We start from the raw sequence: 19341 nt of genomic DNA, 5'->3' as shown, positions 1-19341 counted from the left end.
AACTGTTCTACCTGACTAGAACTGCAGAAAATAAAATGTGGAGAATTGCGATTTCTAAGATAGTCCGTTCTCCACCAGTTGCTCCTAAAAATCAGGTGCAAATCATGTGGAAACTTGGGCCCTAAATGTGGTGAGGGTTTCTGCCTCTACCACCCTTCCAGGCAGTGATTTCCAGACCCCCACAATCCTCTGCGTGAAGAAGCCGCCCCTCAAATCCCCTCTGAACCTTCCACCAACCACCTTAAAACTATGCTCCCTCATAATTGGCCCCTCCACCAAGGGAAATAGGCCCTTGCTATCCACTATATCCAGGCCCCTCTATTTTGTACACCTCAATGAGGTCTCCTCTCCGCCTCCTCGGTTGCAATGAGAGCAAACCCAGCCCATCCAATTTGTCCTCATAACTAAGATTATCCATTTCAGATAGCATCCTAATAAATCTCCTCTGTACCCTCTCTAGTGCAATCATGTCCTTCCTATAATGTGGCAACCAGAACTACACGCAGTACTCCAGCTGTGGCCTAACCAGCATATTATACAATTTAAGCATAACCTCCCTACTCTTGTACTCTATGCCTCGGCCAATAAAGGAAAGCATTCCGTATGCCACCTTATCCACCTGGCCTGCTACTTTCAGGGCTCTATGGACAAGCACTCCAAGGTCCCGTTGTTCATCTACACTATTAAGTGGCCTACCGTTTAATGTGTATACCCTTTCCTTATTAGCCCTCCCAAAGTGCATCACCTCACACTTCTCTGAATTAAATTCCACTTGCCACTGCTCTGCCCACCTGACCAGTAGATTGATATCCTCCTGCAGCCCATGACTTACTTCTTCATTATCAACCACACAACCAATTTTAGTGTCATCTGCAAACTTCTTAATCATAATCCCTATATTCAAATCTAGATCATTGATATATACCACAAAAAGCAAGGGTCCCAGTACTGAGCCCTGCAGAACACCACTGGAAACATTCTCCCAGTCACAAAAACATTCATCAACCATTACCCTTTGCTTCCTACCTCCAAGCCAATTTTGGATCCAACTTACCACTTTGCCCTGTATCCCATGGGCTTTAACCTTCGTGACCAGTCTACCATGTGGGGCCTTATCAAAAGCTTTGCTAAAGTCCATATATACTACATCGTACGCACTACCCTCATTGACCCTCTTGGTTACCCCCTCAAAAAATTCAATCAAGTTAGTCAAACACAATCTTCCCTTATCAAATCCGTGCTGGCTGTCCCTAATTAATCCTTGCCTTTCGAAATGTAAATTTATCCTATCTTTCAGGATTTTTTCCAATAATTTTCCCACCACTGAGGTTAGGCTGACAGGCCTGTAATTACTCGGCCTATCCCTTTCTCCTTTCCTAAATAAAGGTACTACATTAGCAGTCCTCCAGTCCTCCGGCACCATGCCCAAATCCAAAGAGGACTGGAAAAATGATGGTCAAGGCCTCTGCTATTTCCTCTTTTACTTCGCTCAACAGCCTGGGATGCATTTCATTCAGGCCTGGGGTCTTATCTACTTTCAAAGCTGCTAAACCCCTTAATATCTCCTCTCGCTATGTTTATTTCATCCAGAATTTCACACTCCTCCTCGATAGCAGTATCTGCATTGCCCCTTTCCTTTGTGAAAACAGACACAAAGTATTCATTAAGAACCCTCCCAACATCTTTTTTTCCCTCATGGTCTCTAATAGGCCCTACCCTTTCTTTCGTCTTGCTCTTAATATATTTAGAGAACATCTTTGGGATTTCCTTAATTTTACTAGCCAAGAATTTTTCATGCTTTCTCTTAGCTTTCCTAATTAATATCTTTTTTAATTTTACCTCTTAACTTTCTATATTCCTCCAAAGTTTCTACAGTATTTAGCCATCGGTATATGACATATGCTTGCCTTTTTTTCTTTAAGTCCCTAGACATTCAGGGGGCTCGAGAATTGTTATTTCCACCCTTTTTCTTTAAGGGTCGATGTTTGGCCTGAGCCCTCCGGATCTCCTCCTTGAAAGCCTCCCACTGTTCCGACACCGATTTACCCACAAGTAGCTGTTTCCAGTCCACTGCGGCCAAATCACTCCTCAACTTAACAAAGTTAGCTTTTCCCCAATTTGGGACATATTCCCGGTCTATCATTGTCCTTATCCATAACTAACTTGAATCTGACTGAATTATGGTCACTGGCACCCAAGTGCTCTCCCACTAATACCCCTTCCACCTGCCCAGCTTCATTCCCCAAAACTAAATCCAGAACCGCCCCCTCTCGTGTTGGGCTTGTTACATACTGACTAAAAAAGTTCTCTTGAATGCAATTTAAGAATTCCGCACCCTCTATACCCTTCACAATAAATTTGTCCCAATCAATATTAGGATAGTTGAAATCCCCTACTATTACTGCCCTATGGTTTTTGGACTTAACAGCAATTTGTCTACATATTTGCTCTTGTATCTCCCTCCCACTGTTTGGGGGTCTATAATACATGCCCAGCAGTATGATCGCCCCTTTTTTATTTTTCAATTCAACCCATATGGCCTCATTTGATAATCCCTCTAACATACCATCCCTCCTCATTGCTGAAATAGTTTCTTTAATCAGTACCGCAACCCCCCCCCCTTTTTACCTCCCTCTCTGTCTTGTCTAAAAATCCTGTAACCAGGAATATTGATCTGCCAAACCTGCCCCTCTTTCAGCCATGTCTCTGTAATGGCTATAATGTCATACTCCCAAGTGTCTACCTGTGCTCTTCGCTCATCCGCCTTATTCGCTATACTCCTTGCATTAAAGTATATACCATTCAGCACAGGAAGTCCTCCTTGATTACTATTTACTAACCCTTGTTTCCTCTGTCTTACAGATTAACTTTCTAGATTCTTGCTATCCAATTTCAGCTTTACTTCCTTCCCTATTGAATTTGTTCTCGGGTTCCCATCCCCCTGCCAAGCTAGTTTAAACTCTTCCCAGCAGCACTAGCAAAACTCCCCGTGAGGATATTGGTCCCGGAGCTGTTGAGGTGCAACCTGTCCGGTTTGTACAGGTCCCATCTCCCCCAGAAGCGGTCCCAATGCCTCAGGACTTTAAAGCCCTCCCTCCTACACCAACTCTCCAGCCATGCGTTCATCCTCTCTATCCTTCTGTTCTTGTACTCAATTCGCACGTGGAACCGATAGTAACCCGGAGATTACTACCTTTGAGGTCCTACCCTTTAATTTTCTTCCTAGCTCCCTAAGTTCTGCCTGTAGGACCTCATTCCTCTTTCTGCCTATGTCGTTGGTCCCAATATGGACCATGACCTCTAGCTGCTTACCCTCTTCCTCCCAGAATGCCCTGCGTCCGCTCTGTGACATCCTTGACCCTAGCACCAGGGCGGCACCACCATACCATCCTGGAGTCATGTCTGACATCTCGACCGAACATCTGTCATACGCTCTATATCATTGAGAGCACCCTATATATCATTGAGAGCACCCTATATATCATTGAGAGTGCCCTATATATCATTGAGAATGCCCTATATATCATTGAGAGCACCCTATATATCATTGAGAGCGCCTTACATATCATTGAGAGCGCCCTATATATCATTGGGGACGCCCTATATCATTGAGGGTGCCCTATATACATGAGCGACATTAGTCTACATATTGATTGGGCTAACCAAACTGGTAGCAATGCGGTGGAGGAGGATTTCCTGGAGTGTATTAAGGATGGTTTTCTCGACCAATATGTCGAGGAACCAACTAGAGAACTGGTCATGCTAGACTGGGTGATGTGTAATGAGAAGGGACTAATTAGCAATCTTGTGTGAGGCCCCTTGGGGAAGAGTGACCATAATATGGTAGAATTCTTTATTAAGATGGAGAGTGACACAATTAATTCGGAAACTAGGGTCCTGAACTTAAGGAAAGGTAACTTGGACGGTTTGAGGCGTGAATTGGATAGAATAGACTGGCAAAGGATACTTAAAGGGTTGACGGTGGATAAACAGTGGCAAACCTTTAAAGATCACATGGATGAACTTCAGCAATTGTACATCCCTGTCTGGAGTAAAAATAAAACGGGAAGGTGGCTCAACCATGGCTAACAAGGGAAATTAAGGATAGTGTTAAGACCAAGGAAGAGGCATATAAATTGGCTAGAAAAAGTAACAAACCTGAGGACTGGGAGAAATTTAGAATTCAACAGAGGAGGACGAAGGGTTTAATTAAGAAGGGTAAAAAAAGAGTACGCGAGGAAGCTTGCAGGGAACATAAAAGCTGACTGCCAAAGCTTCTATAAATAAGTGAAGAGAAAAAGATTAGTGAAGACAAATGTAGGTCCCTTGCAGTCGGATTCAGATGAATTTATAATGGGGAACAAAGAAATGGCAGACCAATTGAACAAATACTTTGGTTCTGTCTTCATGAAGGAAGACACAAATAACCTTCCGAATGTACTAGGGGACAATGGGTCTAGTGAGAAGGAGGAACTGAAGGATATCCTTATTAGGCAGGAAATTGTATTAGGGAAATTGATGGGATTGGAGGCCGCTAAATCCCCGGGCCCTGATAGTCTGCATCCCAGAGTAGTTAAGGAAGTGGCCCTAGAAATAGTGGATGCATTGGTGATCATTTTCCAACAGTCTATTGACTCTGGATCAGTTCCTATGGACTGGAGGGTAGCTAATGTAACACCATTTAAAAAGGAGGGAGAGAGAAAATGGGTAATTATAGATCGCTTAGCCTGACATCAGTCGTGGGAATTAATCATTAAGGATGAAATAGCAGCGCATTTGGAAAGCAGTGACAGGATCGGTCCAAGTCAGCATGGATTTATGAAAGGGAAATCATGCTCGACGAATCTTCTAGAATTTTTTGAGGATGTAACTAGTAGAGTGGACAAGGGAGAACCAGTGGATGTGGTGTATTTGGACTTTCAAAGGCTTTTGACAAGGTCCCGCACAAGAGATTGGTGTGCAAAATCAAAGCGCATGGTATTGGGGATCATGTACTGACGTGGATAGAGAACTGGTTGGCAGACAGGAAGTAGAGAGTCGTGATAAACGGGTCCTTTTCAGAATAGCAGGCAGTGACTAGTGGAGTGACGCAGGGCTCAGTGCTGGGACCCCAGCTCTTTACAATATACATGAACGATTTAGATGAAGGAATTGAGTGTAATATCTCCAAGTTTGCAGATGACACTAAACTGGGTGGCGGTGTGAGCTGTGAGGGGGACGCTAAGAGGCTGCAGGGTGACTTGGGCAGGTTGGATGAGTGGGAAAATGCATGGCAGATGCAGTATAATGTGGATAAATGTGAGGTTATCCATTTTGGGGGCAAAAACACAAAGGCAGAATATTATCTGAATGGCAGCAGATTAGAAAAAGGGGAGGTGCAACGAGACCTGGATGTCATGGTTCATCAATCATTGAAGGTTGGCATGCAGGTACAGCAGGCGGTGAAGAAGGCAAATGGTATGTTGGCACTCATTGCAAGGGGATTTGAGTATAGGAGCAGGGAGGTCTTACTGCAGTTGCACAGGGCCTTAGGAGGCCTCACCTGGAATATTGTGTTCAGTTTTGGTCTCCTAATCTGAGGAAGGATGTTCTTGCTATTGAGGGAGTGCAGCGAAGGTTCACCAGACTGATTCCAGGGATGGCTGGACTGTCATATGAGGAGAGACTGGATCAACTAGGCCTTTATTCACTGGAGTTTAGAAGGATGAGAGGGCATCTCATAGAAACGTATAAGATTCTGACGGGACTGAACAGGTTAGATGAGGGAAGAATGTTCCCGATGTTGGGGAAGTCCAGAACCAGGGGACATAGTCTTAGGATAAGGGGTAGGACATTTAGGACTGAGATGAGGAGAAACTTCTTCACTCAGAGTTGTTAACCTGTGGAATTCCCTGCTGCAGAGAGTTGTTGATGCCAGTTCACTGGATATATTCAAGAGGGAGTTAGATATGGCCCTTACGGCTAAGAGGATCAAGGGGTATGGAGAGAAAGCAGGAAAGGGGTACTGAGAGAATAATCAGCCATGATCTTATCGAAGGGCCGAATGGCCTATTCCTGCACCTATTTTCTCTGTTTCTATATATCATTGGGGGCGCCAAATCGCAAACTGCAGAGGTAAAACCATCATTCAATCTGTTAAACTCCGTCTCCCAGGAGGCTGTGATTTGGAAATAGGAGTGAAATGGATTTGGGGCAGTCACATGTTCCTTGTATTGCGAGGCCAGTCTCTGCTGTTGCGGCTCGCGCTATCATTTGTAAAGCGCCTTTTAATATTGTGGCTCTCTGGTCACAATGGGGCTTATGGAACCCTTACCAATAATTCATGGAAGAATTCATTGTTATTCAACCCAGTACTGAAGGCGTACTTCCAGAAATCCACAACGATAGTTTAAATATCAGTTTCACAAATTACTGTTTCAAAGCTATAAAAATGGACTTGTGGTGTGAGCAGGTGTTTAATTTTTGCGACTTTATTGTTGGGCAGAGAGACTCGAGCATTGAGCGATGGGCAAAGGTGTCAGAGTAAGAAGTGGCATGGAGCCATATGGAAATTGTTTAGCTCGGCTTCATTCGAGCCAGGATGGTGGATCTGAGCTGCATTCCGTGTTTAGTGTGCCCACATAATTAGGAGCGTGTGTGCCCCGGGTCGCTGCCTGTACTCTCACCGAATGCACCACTGTGAATAGTACACTACTGACCAGGAAGGGCTTCACGAGCCACTTGTGACTCTGATTTCATAGCTTTAGGCTTTTGTTGAATAAACGTCATCCTGCTGTGTTCTGGATCGTTAACACTTCATAATTCCTCTTTTTAAAGAAAAGCTAAATTAAGTTTTTTTGCTGCTTTTATCTCTCCATTTAAACAGTGTAGCATTTCTCATTCCAGTATTTATAGCTCTGTGTACTCACTCACTTGGGCCTCTTGAGTTCTAATGAATGACGTCTTTTATGGTTTTAAAAAAGAACCTGTTTTGGTTAGATGACATTGCCGAGAAATGAAGACATCTTAGAAAGGCCACACCTTCTGACGTCAAACTCATTTAGGTAATAAAACCAAAGTCACCAGGGGCTGTCCATGCATGGGAACTATCTGTCTCTCACAACATTAACGCAGGATGATGTTGCCATGGAAACTCAGGACACCTGACTGAACGAGCAGAGATAAGTGGCGACGGTAATCGCACAGTGCAATGGAGAAAGAACTGTGAATAATGCAGCACCATTAACTGTCGCTGGTTACTTCCCTGTCGAGGCTTTCACTTCTTTTTTAATATACCCTTTATTAAAAATGTATCCATTTTATTTCTTTATGATACAGAGAGCAGCGTGGGTTAGGAAACTGCAACTGGGGGGAGTAGTTATAACAAACCTATCCTCTCCTCTAAACAGGAACTAAAACTGAAGAAAAGAAGAACCCTCAAGCCAAACCTTGAGCTCAACAGGTAATAACATCAAGAGGGGTTTGTATTTCCTCTGGTACATCACTGGTTAACGTGTTTGCATTTAATTGCCTTCACGTTCTGTTTCAACATGGTATATTTTTAAACGGATTAACACCCACGGTAAAATTGTGCACAAAGGAATTTTATACATGCAGCTCAACTGGTGCAGTACCGTAGGAAATGAAAGCCCCAGGAATTTTGGCCAAGCCCATAGCCTCAGCAGGTAACCTCACTCAAAGTTCTCGCTAACCTCGTGCACTTGGCAGGTAATAATCCAACCAATGTGTTGACAGGGGGTTTCTGTTTTGAGTAGGTAGGATGACTTTGGTTGCAAACCAACTGAAGAACTTGGTAAAATGTACACATCTTTCTTCCACGCAAGTGGTGCTTACCAACTGATGCTGATTCAGTTATCCAATTCCCTTGTTAATGGTCAGTTTCAGGACCTTGATCGTGTCCCATATCCCCCGTTTCTGTTGCACACTTCCTTAGGATGCTCAGGCCAAGTTCCAAATGTGGCCTCTGATCTATTTCTCCAACTTTGTAACTTAGCCTTGCTTTGAGGCTTCATTATCACGTGAGCAGGATCTCTGAGGTCACGGACAGTTCGCAGTAAGTCGAGCAGAACTTTCAGTTCCGTCAGGAAGCTGATCACCTGAGCAAGTCTTCACATTGCTCTATACTCTGTCAAGAACAGATGGGGCTCTGACATGCTTTAGTCAAAGGTTTATGAGATTTGTCGGCTGAAGATTCATGTCAAATACTGATTTTAGTGGGAAACAAGACTTTAGGCAGTCAGGGTGTTTGTTCTCGGTCCTGCACAGATCTCCGAAATCAGTCTGATTGTGACTGCACACTAGGAGGAAGCTACCAGTCATTTTAATATGCCATGGATGAATGAAGAGGTTTGAAACCAATTCAAATTGATGTAGAGGGCTTATGAGGACAATAAGATTAGTAATAAAAAAATACTAAAGAGGAATGAGAAAATAAGTAAAGGAGTTAAGGCCCCAAGTTTCCACACGATAAAAAACGGGCGCCCCTCCGAGCTGGGCGCCCGTTTTTCGTGCCGAAAACGGCGCCGGAAAAAAAGCGCGCGATTCTGGAGCGCCCTGCAGCTCCATGGCAGCTATGCGTGGCGCCCAGGGGGGCGGAGCCTACACTCGCGCCGATTTTGTAAGTGGGAGGGGGCGGGTACCATTTAAATTAGTTTTTTTCCTGCCGGCAACCCTGCGCGTGCGCGTTGGAGCGTTCGCACATGCTCAGTGTGAAGGAAACATTGGCACTCGGCCATTTTTGTAGTTCTTTGCAGCTGTTTAATTTTTGAACATTTTTTAATAAAAGCACATTGCCATCAGCACTGAGGCTTCTTGCAGCAGTGAGAAGGTGCAGGAAGCCTCAGAAAGTTTCCTGACGGGCTCCCCCCCCTGCCGTCGGGAATGGCTGCTCCCCCCCCCCCCCCCCCCCGCGGGAACAAACGGCTGCTCTTCCCCCCCCCCTCCTGCAGCATTCTCCCTGCCTGAAGCACTTTCACACAGGTAGGAAGATGGTTTATTTAATCTTTTCTTTGCTTATAAATTTTTATTCAGGTTGGATTTATTTGTATAAGTATAAATAAGGATTTATTATAGAATTTAATGACTTCCCTCCCCCCCCCCCCCCTCGTTCTGGACGCCTAATTTGTAACCTGCGCCTGATTTTTTAATGTGTAGACAAGGTTTTTTCAGTTCTACAAAAATCTTCACTTGCTCCATTCTAAGTTAGTTTGGAGTAAGTTTTCACTGTGGAAACTTTGAAATCAGGCGTCAGTGGCCGGACACGCCCCCTTTTGAAGAAAAAATTCTGTTCCAAAGTGAAACTGTTCTACCTGACTAGAACTGCAGAAAAAAAAATGTAGAGAATTGCGATTTCTAAGATAGTCCGTTCTCCACCAGTTGCTCCTAAAAATCAGGCGCAAATCATGTGGAAACTTGGGCCCTAAGAGTGGGATAAGGAAAGCCAAGAGGGAGTATAAGGAAAAAATTCAAAAGGAGCAGTGAAATACTTTACGAATATATCCATAAAAAGAGAATTGTTAAAAGCGAGGGGAGAGGACTGTCAATTTATCGATGATGTTCAGAGGTATTTAGTAAGTAATTCACATCAGCCTTTACTGAAGAGAAGAATATCGGAGATGAGGTGAATCGTGAAGCGGTTGAAAGTGAGATGAGTGATACTGTGACAGATAAAAGGACATTGTATCGATAGGTTAGTTAGACAAAGCCCTTGGGGCTCAATCTGAGACACAACTGGAGAGTGGTCAAGGGAGGCAGAGCTAATCCAGGTGCTGACAGGCTTGTTCGTTTAACATCTGGAGGAGGGAAGAATTTACAGCCTTTAATTAATGATGAATATCTAGCTGAATAGAAAATAGTTAGAAATAGCCCACATGGATTTTAAAAGGGACATTTGTGCTTGACAAACCTCATAGAATTCTTTGAGGAGGTAATAGACATGGTGAATGGGGAAATGCAGCACTGGACATGGATGTGAAAAATTGGGGTGTTTTCATTAGATTACATGGCAATATCTCAGAAGTGTTTAAGATGATGAAAGGATAGTCAGAGTAAATAGAAACAGACTGTTTCCCGTCATTGTGGGGGGGGCGGGGCGGGGGTTCTCGAACGCGAGGCCGTTAATACATGTTAAATGCCAGAGATTTAGAATAGAGAGGGTAGGAGAGACTTCACACACACAGAGTGGTGAGGCTGTGGAATTCACTCCCAGGGTTAGCACATACTATGTCAACATTCAAGAATAGATTGGAGAGGTGGATGAAGGAAAAGGGTTTGAGGGGATATGGTGACACGGTGGGTAAATGTGATTGGAACGATTTGCTCACTTGGGGAGTGAACAGCATGGCCTGTTGGAATTTCTACATATGTGCCAGCTGCACTCCAAAACCAATCCCACTGTCCTTCCCTCTCCCCATAGCTCTCCGTCATCCTTTGCTTCAAATCTGCATCTTATAGGGAGCTGTAAAAGATAGTTAACACGATACAGAAAGTAAAGCCGAAACAATGCTTTATACAGCAAGACTTGAGGGCAGGGTTGGGGCTGTGAAGGGCAAGTTTAGGATAAGCTGTTGGGAGGATGGTTTAAATCTCTCTCTTATTCTCCCCAACACTTATCGTGCTCTCTCTCCCTTTTTCTCCGTCTCCTACTCTCTCTCTTGGTCCCCTTCTCGCATTCTCCCCTTCCCTTGCTCTACTCTCGCTCTCTCATTTTCAGATAATTGGCAGAATAACCAGAGGGGAGAGGAAAAATGCTTTCATGCAGCGAGTTGTTGTGATCGGGAATGTGCTGCCTGAAAAGGCGGTGGGAGCAGATTCAATAGTAACTTTCAAACCGGGAATTGGATAAGTACTTGTTTGGGGGAAAGAGCAGGAGAGTGGGACTAATTCTACCTCAGTGAGTGGTTGAGGTGAATAGTATAGATGCATTTTAGGGGAAGCTAGATAATCACGTGAGGTTAGATGAAGGAGAGGCTCGTGTGGAGCATAAACACTGCAATGGACCAGTTGGGCCGAATGGCCTGTTTCTGTGCTGTAAATACTTTGTAAATAGAACCAATAATGCAAACGTAGGGGTAGGGGAGCATAGTGGTTATGTTCCAAGACTAGTAATCCAGAGACATGAGTTCAGATGGAATTAAAAAGCTAGTATCAGTAATTACCATGAAACTACCGGATCATCATAAAAACCCACCTGGTTCACTAATGTTCTTTAGGGAAGGGAATCTCGCATTACCCGGTCTGGCCTATACGTGACTCAAGTCCCACAGCAATGTGGTTGACTCTTAACTGCCCTCTGCGGTTCAAGAAGGCGGCTCACCACCACTTTCTCAAAGGCATTTAGGGGTGGGCAATAAATACTGGCCTTGCCAGCGACGGCCACATCCCATGAACGAATAAAAAAAAAACATTCACACCTCAGCAGTGAGGGGTTCATCGTTTAGGCTGTATTTATATATTTATACTCCAACTTTAGCAGTTGTGTTACACTGACCCTAAGGTTGTAGTGCCCTGAAGAACATTTTGTCCATAGTTTTTGTCATTCCTTTTATTGTCTTTTCTTAGCTTAAATTAAGTTTTAAGCTAACACCAATATAAAAACCAACATTGATTAGAGATCAGAGCTATGCCAAATTCCTTCAAAGCAACAAAACAACCTTAATGTGAGAACATTCGATTGCAAAACTCGTCTGAACGTACCACTAGAAACGATCTCGGCAATCCAGCTGAGGCAACGGTCAGGTCAGTCCGAATCCCAAGTGCGTCAGATGAGTTGATGGCGCTTCGATCTGGGTGTTTCCAGATTGTATTATTGGCCTAAAGCGGACTCCTTGTATATTTACAGGATGTGTCAATCACCACATGTTGGCAGTGCCTGCCTTCAAAGGGTTTTGTGTATTTAATAAAAACCGGCACAGTTCATATATTGGCAGTATAGCCTTATCTAGCCATGAGGCATGGCGATACAACACAACTAAGTGGACATGTACCTATGCAAGTCCTGCAAAGACTATTCTGGTGGTTTGCTGAAGAATCAGATTGCTATCTGTCTCTGAAAATATATTTATTCATCCCAAGTTGTGAAAAGGAAGTTTCAACGGTTGTGATTTGCCTGATTTGTTTGTTTTATCCTCTGTCAACTGGCTTCAAACTGACAAATTTCAACTGATGTATTGTCTCGCTTATTCTGTTTCTGAAAATAGGTCTTTTTGTGAATAAACCTGTTTAATAGTTTAGTCTCTCTCAAAAAGCGTCTGGCGTGTTGATATCTGTCTTCCAACATGACGTGCTGTATGCTGGAGTCCCGCATACTATCTCTTAGCAATAAAAAGGTTCAGTGTTCGCCCAAACAACTTGGTGCATACGCTCACATTTTGGTTCATAGGGCCTGTCGCAAAATGTATCCGGGGTGAGCTTGTATCGTAACCATAATATTGTAATTTGCCAGCTATTTATCCAAGAAGGTTAGCAATTTGCAGGTCAGTATTTTATTTGGCTGCGGGAAATAGAAGTCTTTGAGTATATTAAATGAACTACTAGCCACCGAGATCTGTAATTGTTCGCAGTGCAAAATTCTATTGTGCTCAAAAACTCTTGCATTTGTTGAATGCAAAAGCGCATTGCTTCATATTCTTGTCGAAAAAATCCCCTCGATTTCAATACAATAATTTAAAATAAGAAACAAGCGTTGTGGTTTCAGAATTAGAGCTGTGTGTAGTCAGCACTTTGTGGAAATGTGAGTGAACCTATGTCAGCACCCTCCTGGCCAGAAAAAGCACACACAAGTGACTTAATGTCGGAGCCCCTGGCGTAAGGTCACGTCTGAGATTCTGGTTTTGTGGTCACAGGTCATGCTAATGTCAAGTGGCTGACGAGCAGTATGATAATGGGTGGTTAAAATTAGACAAAGGAGGAAGTTGATGCTATTGTGGAAATGCTTTTCAGTTTCCTTTTTATGACTAAAACCTTCTTTCAGAGTTGCTGCTTGTTCTTTTTACTGTTCCTCTCACGTGACGGTAGCACGTAGCGACTTCTGGTGCGTGCGTTGAGACCAACTTGTGACCATCCCGATGGCTTCTGCTGCTTTCCCCAGCCCAGCCTCAGCTGCCCCCCCTGTAGCCTCAATGCTGTTCAACACATTTCTCATGAGCCTTTTGGCATTTGACCAACAATGTGTTTTTTTTTCCCCCCCTTAATGTTCTGGTTTCCTCCCCAAAACACTAGGTAATAGCGGCTGACTGCAAGAGGGTCACAGTGCTAAAGTACTTCCTGGAAGCTCTGTGCGGCCAAGAAGAACCTCTGTTGGCATTCAAGGGTGGAAAGTATGTGTCAGTGGCACCCATCCCAGACAGCCTGGGAAAGGAAGATGGAAGCCAGCAGGGAAAACAACTGGAGGATCAGGTACAGTACACCAGAGGGGTTTTTTTTCATTCCATTTCCTGAAATTCCACTGCTGCTACGAGATCCACATGCTGTTTTCTATTTCACTTTTTAATGGATGATTTAATGGAGCTAACCTTGGAAAGGTCAAGGTTCAGGAGTAGGATAAAGTTTATAGCTGTGGCACTGATTTCACAGGGGGCCTCGCTTGGAGCACTGATACAGGAAGAGACAAACTCATTGGTTTGTGTGGAAAATTGAACAGCAGCCCACATCCTGATATGATTAGGGATTTTGCTGGTGTTCCTGCTTTTTCATATACTCCCTTAAAGCTGCACTATCCCCAGTTCTTTGTTCACTAAATTCTCTTCTCCCTCAGAATCAATTCATCACACGGCGGCACAAGTTGTGCATCCCTCACATCGATGAGACAATGAGGAGCTGAGTCAACTACTTCCCGCCATGGCCGTGTTTATTAACGGACTGAATGGTCTACATAAACAAATTCCTCACAGCCTTTGTGTTGCTCTTGTTGATGACATCTCTGGTTGATGGGTTACCATGTTAGCTATCAGTGCTTACCATGGCTGCCAGCACTGCAGGAGCTAAGGACTTACACTAGTGCCCACCTCCTCTCTCCCTTTCCCACCCCCCATGGATAAAAGCTTTTAGACTAGGATCAAAAATACAATTATTGGATATGGTCATTTGAAGGAACATAGGAACAGGAGGAGGCCATTCAGCCCCTCAAACCTGCTCCACCATTCAGTTAAGAACATAAGAAATAGGAGCAGGAGTTGGCCATTCGGCCCCTCGAGCCTGCTCCACCATTCAGTTAACATAAGGAATAGGAGCAGGAGTTGGCCATTCGGCCCCTCGAGCCTGCTCCACCATTCAGTTAACATAAGGAGCAGGAGCAGGAGTTGGCCATTCGGCCCCTCGAGCCTGCTCCACCATTCAGTTAACATAAGGAGCAGGAGCAGGAGTCGGCCATTCGGCCCCTCGAGCCTGCTCCACCATTCAGTTAACATAAGGAATAGGAGCAGGAGTTGGCCATTCAGCCCCTCGAGCCTGCTCCACCATTGAATAAGATCATGGCTGATCTGATCATGGCTTCAACTCCATTTTCCTGCCCGCTCCCCATAACCCTTGACTCCCCTGTCATTCAAAAATCTGTCTATCTCTACCTTAAATATATTCAATGACCCAACCTCCACAGCTCTCTGGGGTAGAAAATTCCAAAGATTCACGACTATCTGGAGAAATTCCTCCTCATCTCCGTTTTAAATGGGCGACACCTTATTCTGAAACTTTGGCCCCTAGTTCTAGATTCCCCCACGAGGGGAAACATCCTCTCTGCATCCACCCTGTCAAGACCCCTTGGAATCTTACGTGTTTCAATAAGATCATCTCTCATTCTTCTAAACTCCAATGCAAGTATATCCTCCTTAAATAAGGAGATCAAAACTGAACGCAGTTCTCCAGGTGTGGTCTCACCAACGCCCTGTACAGTTGTAACAAGACCTCCCTACAGGTAGATCCTGACTGATCTGTATCTTAAATCCATTTACCCGCCTTAACTCTATATCCCTCGATACCCTGACCCAACAAAGATCCATCAATCTCTGGCTTGAAATCTCCAATTGACCCCCAGCATGCACATCCTGCCTTACCTCTCACCACTGATGCATGTGTTACCACTGTGGATAACGGCAATGTTCGACAGCTACTGAGCTCAACAAAAGGCCACACATATCAGAGAATTTATTCCAGTCTCATTGCAAGTAAGATGCATGCGCCATGCTTCCATGGTTGTAGATTTGTGTGCTACCTCTCTCCAGCTCTGCAAGCTGCCAGTTGATTATAATGGACTGTATCTGCTCACTTCATGACTGGGTCCTTGTGTAATAATCTCTCTGTTACTGTCTAATCGGCCATATTAGCTTCCCCAAGTATGTGGTGTCCCCCTCCTATCCTGTTTGGTACCGTTCATGGAGTAACAGTAAGGTTGGTACAGTGTCCCTCAGTGTCCCGGGACCGCAGAGGGGGACGATCAACAGAGTTGCTGCTACTCATCACTATCCATGACCCATGCCGGGTGTGTGTGTGTGATCGGAGGAGCTGGTCATTGAGGTACCTTGTGATTGGGTAGTCTGCCCGACTCTTGCTGCCTGCGCTCAGACGTGTAGAATGGCCGTGTAGGGAGGCTGGCGGGTGCCTCCAGAACTGCTCCAGCGAGAGTCAGCACCTGAAAGATAAAGTGGGGAGGGCACTGGCTCCAAAAGTTTGACGACCAGTTGGCAACGAGGAGACTGGAATGTACCACATTACCAAAAGAACATTCTTTTGTTGGGTCACTGTTGCCAACAAATACTCATCATCTGATTCAAGTCGTGAGAGGATTTTACAATTAAAAAAAAATATATATATTAACAGAACTAAGGTAAGACAATATGTAGTTGGCCAAAAGCTGCAGTGACAGCACCTGATCTCTGCCACAAACCACAGTTGCTTGGCTAATGGCTCACAAATCTAGTATAGAAGGTCTCAAAACCTCTCTCACTAAGGCAAAGATCGCCATGTGCTGCCAGAAAATGATGCAAGGAGCCAACATCTCTCAACTTTCTGGAGATGTCACACTAGGAAAGAAAACCCATTTATTCTGAAAGTCTCTATTCCTTTTTGTTATAAACCAGCGACAGCTGGCCCTCTCTAAAGGCCGAGCACATCGATGCTGTGTGGCTACGTGTCAAATCTTTAAAATGTCCTCTTGGAGTGTCACACTTACTCTCGAAAGCTGCCTGACGTATCTGTTTCACCTCATCGTGTAGGACGGGACTCTTAAGTCTGCCTCACCTTGATCATTTTTATTTTTTAACTTTCTTCCCTGAAAGTGCTGGCTCTCACTGAGATACAGGTTTCACAGGCACCGCCTGCCCATTGTGTGAGCCTTGACTGTAAATATTGGTAGGCTATTTAACTGCAGAGAATATCACAATTCAGCCTTATCCTGTCCATACCTGACCTGAGCTTCCAGCAGGGCTCTGTGGACAGCAGTCAGGAGAGGGCATGGTCTCGTGGAGCACTGTCGCTAGTTATCACACTCCTGACACCACCCGAGCTCACTCAGCACACGCCAGCAGTGGAACCTAGGACCCTCTTGGTATGTTCAGTCCCACACTATGCAGTGCTTTACCAACTCGGCAGGGTTTCACTTTAATCCTTGTATCATCTTTCCAGCTGGTTTTACTCTTGCGGAGGTTTACCTGCATGTAGATGGCTGATAGTGACTTCTGACACTAAGCTGCTGTGTGTGGCTGGCAGAAGACTCACCAATAACAACTGGTTCCCTTCTCATTCCACTCAAAAAAATCAATATCTGATGAGTAGCATGTTCCAAGGTAATGAGCCATTGTTAGCAGGGGACGTACATGGCAGGCCGAGTCAGTACCACTGCATCGTGACTCAAGCTGTCGATGCTGCACATGTCCCCGAGTTAATATCGTACCCGCCCAACTGATGTGAGACTTGCAGAGTATACTCAGTGCTCGGAGCCTGCTGGTACCTCTCCAGTTAAGGGTTTATACCGTCTGAATCCAATATCCACAGAGTATAAATATGGCCTCGGGCAGACACCAGCAAGTCTGTTGTTCAGTTATTTAAGTTGAAACTCCCTTCCATACCTCAATGTCTTAATAGTGGCATACTGCAGTAAACCCCCAAACCTAAATCACTGGACAAATGCTTCCAATTCTGTCTCGTAATGAATCCCTGATTAAAATTATAGTGGTCAGAGCTTTAAATGTCCCGATTATATAACTTCTGTTTCATTGCTAATTTACATTGCTTCTCACCCCCTCCATCCCGCCCCCCTCCATCCCGCCCCCCTCCATCCCGCCCCCCCTCCATCCCGCCCCCCTCCATCCCGCCCCCCTCCATCCCGCCCCCCTCCATCCCGCCCCCCTCCATCCCGCCCCCCTCCATCCCGCCCCCCTCCATCCCGCCCCCCTCCATCCCGCCCCCCTCCATCCCGTCCCTCCATCCCGCCCCTCCATCCCGCCCCCCCTCCATCCCGCCCCCCTCAATCCCGCCCCCCTCCATCCCGCCCCCCTCCATCCCGCCCCCCTCCATCCCGCCCCCCTCCATCCCGCCCCCCTCCATCCCGCCCCCCTCCATCCCGCCCCCCTCCATCCCGCCCCCCTCCATCCCGTCCCTCCATCCCGTCCCTCCATCCCGCCCCCCTCCATCCCGTCCCTCCATCCCGTCTCTCCATCCCGCCCCCCCCTCCATCCCGCCCCCCCCCATCCCGCCCCCCTCCATCCCGCCCCCCCTCCATTCTCCCTCCCTCCCCCCTCCATTCCCCCCCACTCCATTCCCCACCCCCTCCATTCCCCCCCATTCTCCCTCCCCCCCTCCATTCTCCCTCCCCCCCTCCATTCTCCCTCCCCCCCTCCATTCTCCCTCCCCCCCCCATTCTCCCTCCCCCCCTCCATTCTCCCTCCCCCCCTCCATTCTCCCTCCCCCCCTCCATTCTCCCTCCCCCCCTCCATTCTCCCTCCCCCCTCCATTCTCCCTCCCCCCCTCCATTCTCCCTCCCCCCCTCCATTCTCCCTCCCCCCCTCCATTCTCCCTCCCCCCCTCCATTCTCCCTCCCCCCCTCCATTCTCCCTCCCCCCCTCCATTCTCCCTCCCCCCCTCCATTCTCCCTTCCCCCCTCCATTCTCCCTTCCCCCCTCCATTCTCCCTCCCCCCCTCCATTCTCCCTCCCCCCTCCATTCTCCCTCCCCCCCTCCATTCTCCCTCCCCCCCTCCATTCTCCCTCCCCCCCTCCATTCTCCCTTCCCCCCTCCATTCTCCCTTCCCCCCTCCATGCAGCCTCCCCCTCCATGCACCCTCCCCCCCCCCTGCACCCTCCCCCACCCATTCTCCCTCCCCCCCCATTCTCCCTCCCCCCCATTCTCCCTCCCCCCACTACTCTCCCTCCCCCCCACTACTCTCCCTCCCCCCCACTACTCTCCCTCCCCCCCACTACTCTCCCTCCCCCCCTCCACTCTCCCTCCCCCCCACTACTCTCCCTCCCCCCCTCCACTCTCCCTCCCCCCCACTATTCTCCCTCCCCCCCTCCACTCTCCCTCCCCCTCCACTCTCCCTCCCCCTCCATTCTACCCCCCTCCATTCTACCCCCCTCCATTCTACCCCCCTCCATTCTACCCCCCTCCATTCTACCCCCCTCCATTCTACCCCCCTCCATTCTACCCCCCTCCATTCTACCCCCCTCCATTCTACCCCCCTCCATTCTACCCCCCTCCATTCTACCCCCCTCCATTCTACCCCCCTCCATTCTACCCCCCTCCATTCTACCCCCCTCCATTCTACCCCCCCTCCATTCTACCCCCCCTTCATTCTACCCCCCTCCATTCTACCCTCCCTCCATTCTACCCTCCCTCCATTCTACCCCCCTCCATTCTACCCCCCCTCCATTCTACCCCCCCTCCATTCTACCCCCCCTCCATTCTACCCCCCATCCATTCTACCCCCCCTCCATTCTACCCCCCCTCCATTCTACCCCCCCTCCATTCTACCCCGCTCCATTCTAACCCCCCTCCATTCTCTCCCCCCCTCCATTCTCTCCCCCCTCCATTCTCTCCCCCCTCCATTTTCTCCCCCCCTCCATTTTCTCCCCCCCTCCATTTTCTCCCCCCCTCCATTTTCTCCCCCCTCCATTTTCTCCCCCCCTCCATTTTCTCCCCCCCTCCATTTTCTCCCTCCCCTCCATTTTCTTCCCCCTCCATTTTCTCCCCCCTTCCATTCTCCCCCCTCCCCTCCATTCTCCCCACTCCCCTCCATTCTCCCCCTCCCCTCCATTCTCCCCCCTCCCCTCCATTCTCCCCCCTCCCCTCCATTCTCCCCCCTCCTCTCCATTCTCCCCCCCCTCTCCATTCTCCCCCCCCCTCTCCATTCTCCCCC

General features: G+C 47.1%; 1 protein-coding gene across 2 annotated transcripts in view; it reads left to right on the top strand.

Moving 5' to 3' along the window:
* The window catches only part of smg6 (SMG6 nonsense mediated mRNA decay factor), a 422171-nt gene that overhangs the window by 294809 nt on the left and 108021 nt on the right, over positions 1-19341 (top strand). The window contains exon 11 of one of the 2 annotated variants that reach the window (XM_070856877.1): positions 13219-13395. The exons of the other annotated variant lie outside the window; for it this stretch is intronic. Coding sequence (XP_070712978.1) covers positions 13219-13395 — 177 coding nt within the window. The remainder of the gene's footprint in view (positions 1-13218; positions 13396-19341) is intronic. 2 annotated transcript variants of the gene reach the window in all.

The sequence above is a fragment of the Pristiophorus japonicus genome, chromosome 16, assembly GCF_044704955.1.
Source record: "Pristiophorus japonicus isolate sPriJap1 chromosome 16, sPriJap1.hap1, whole genome shotgun sequence".
In the NCBI taxonomy this organism is placed as follows: domain Eukaryota; kingdom Metazoa; phylum Chordata; class Chondrichthyes; family Pristiophoridae; genus Pristiophorus; species Pristiophorus japonicus.
The sequence above is the reverse complement of the archived record's forward strand: the minus strand, read 5'-3'. Positions and strand labels throughout refer to the sequence as shown.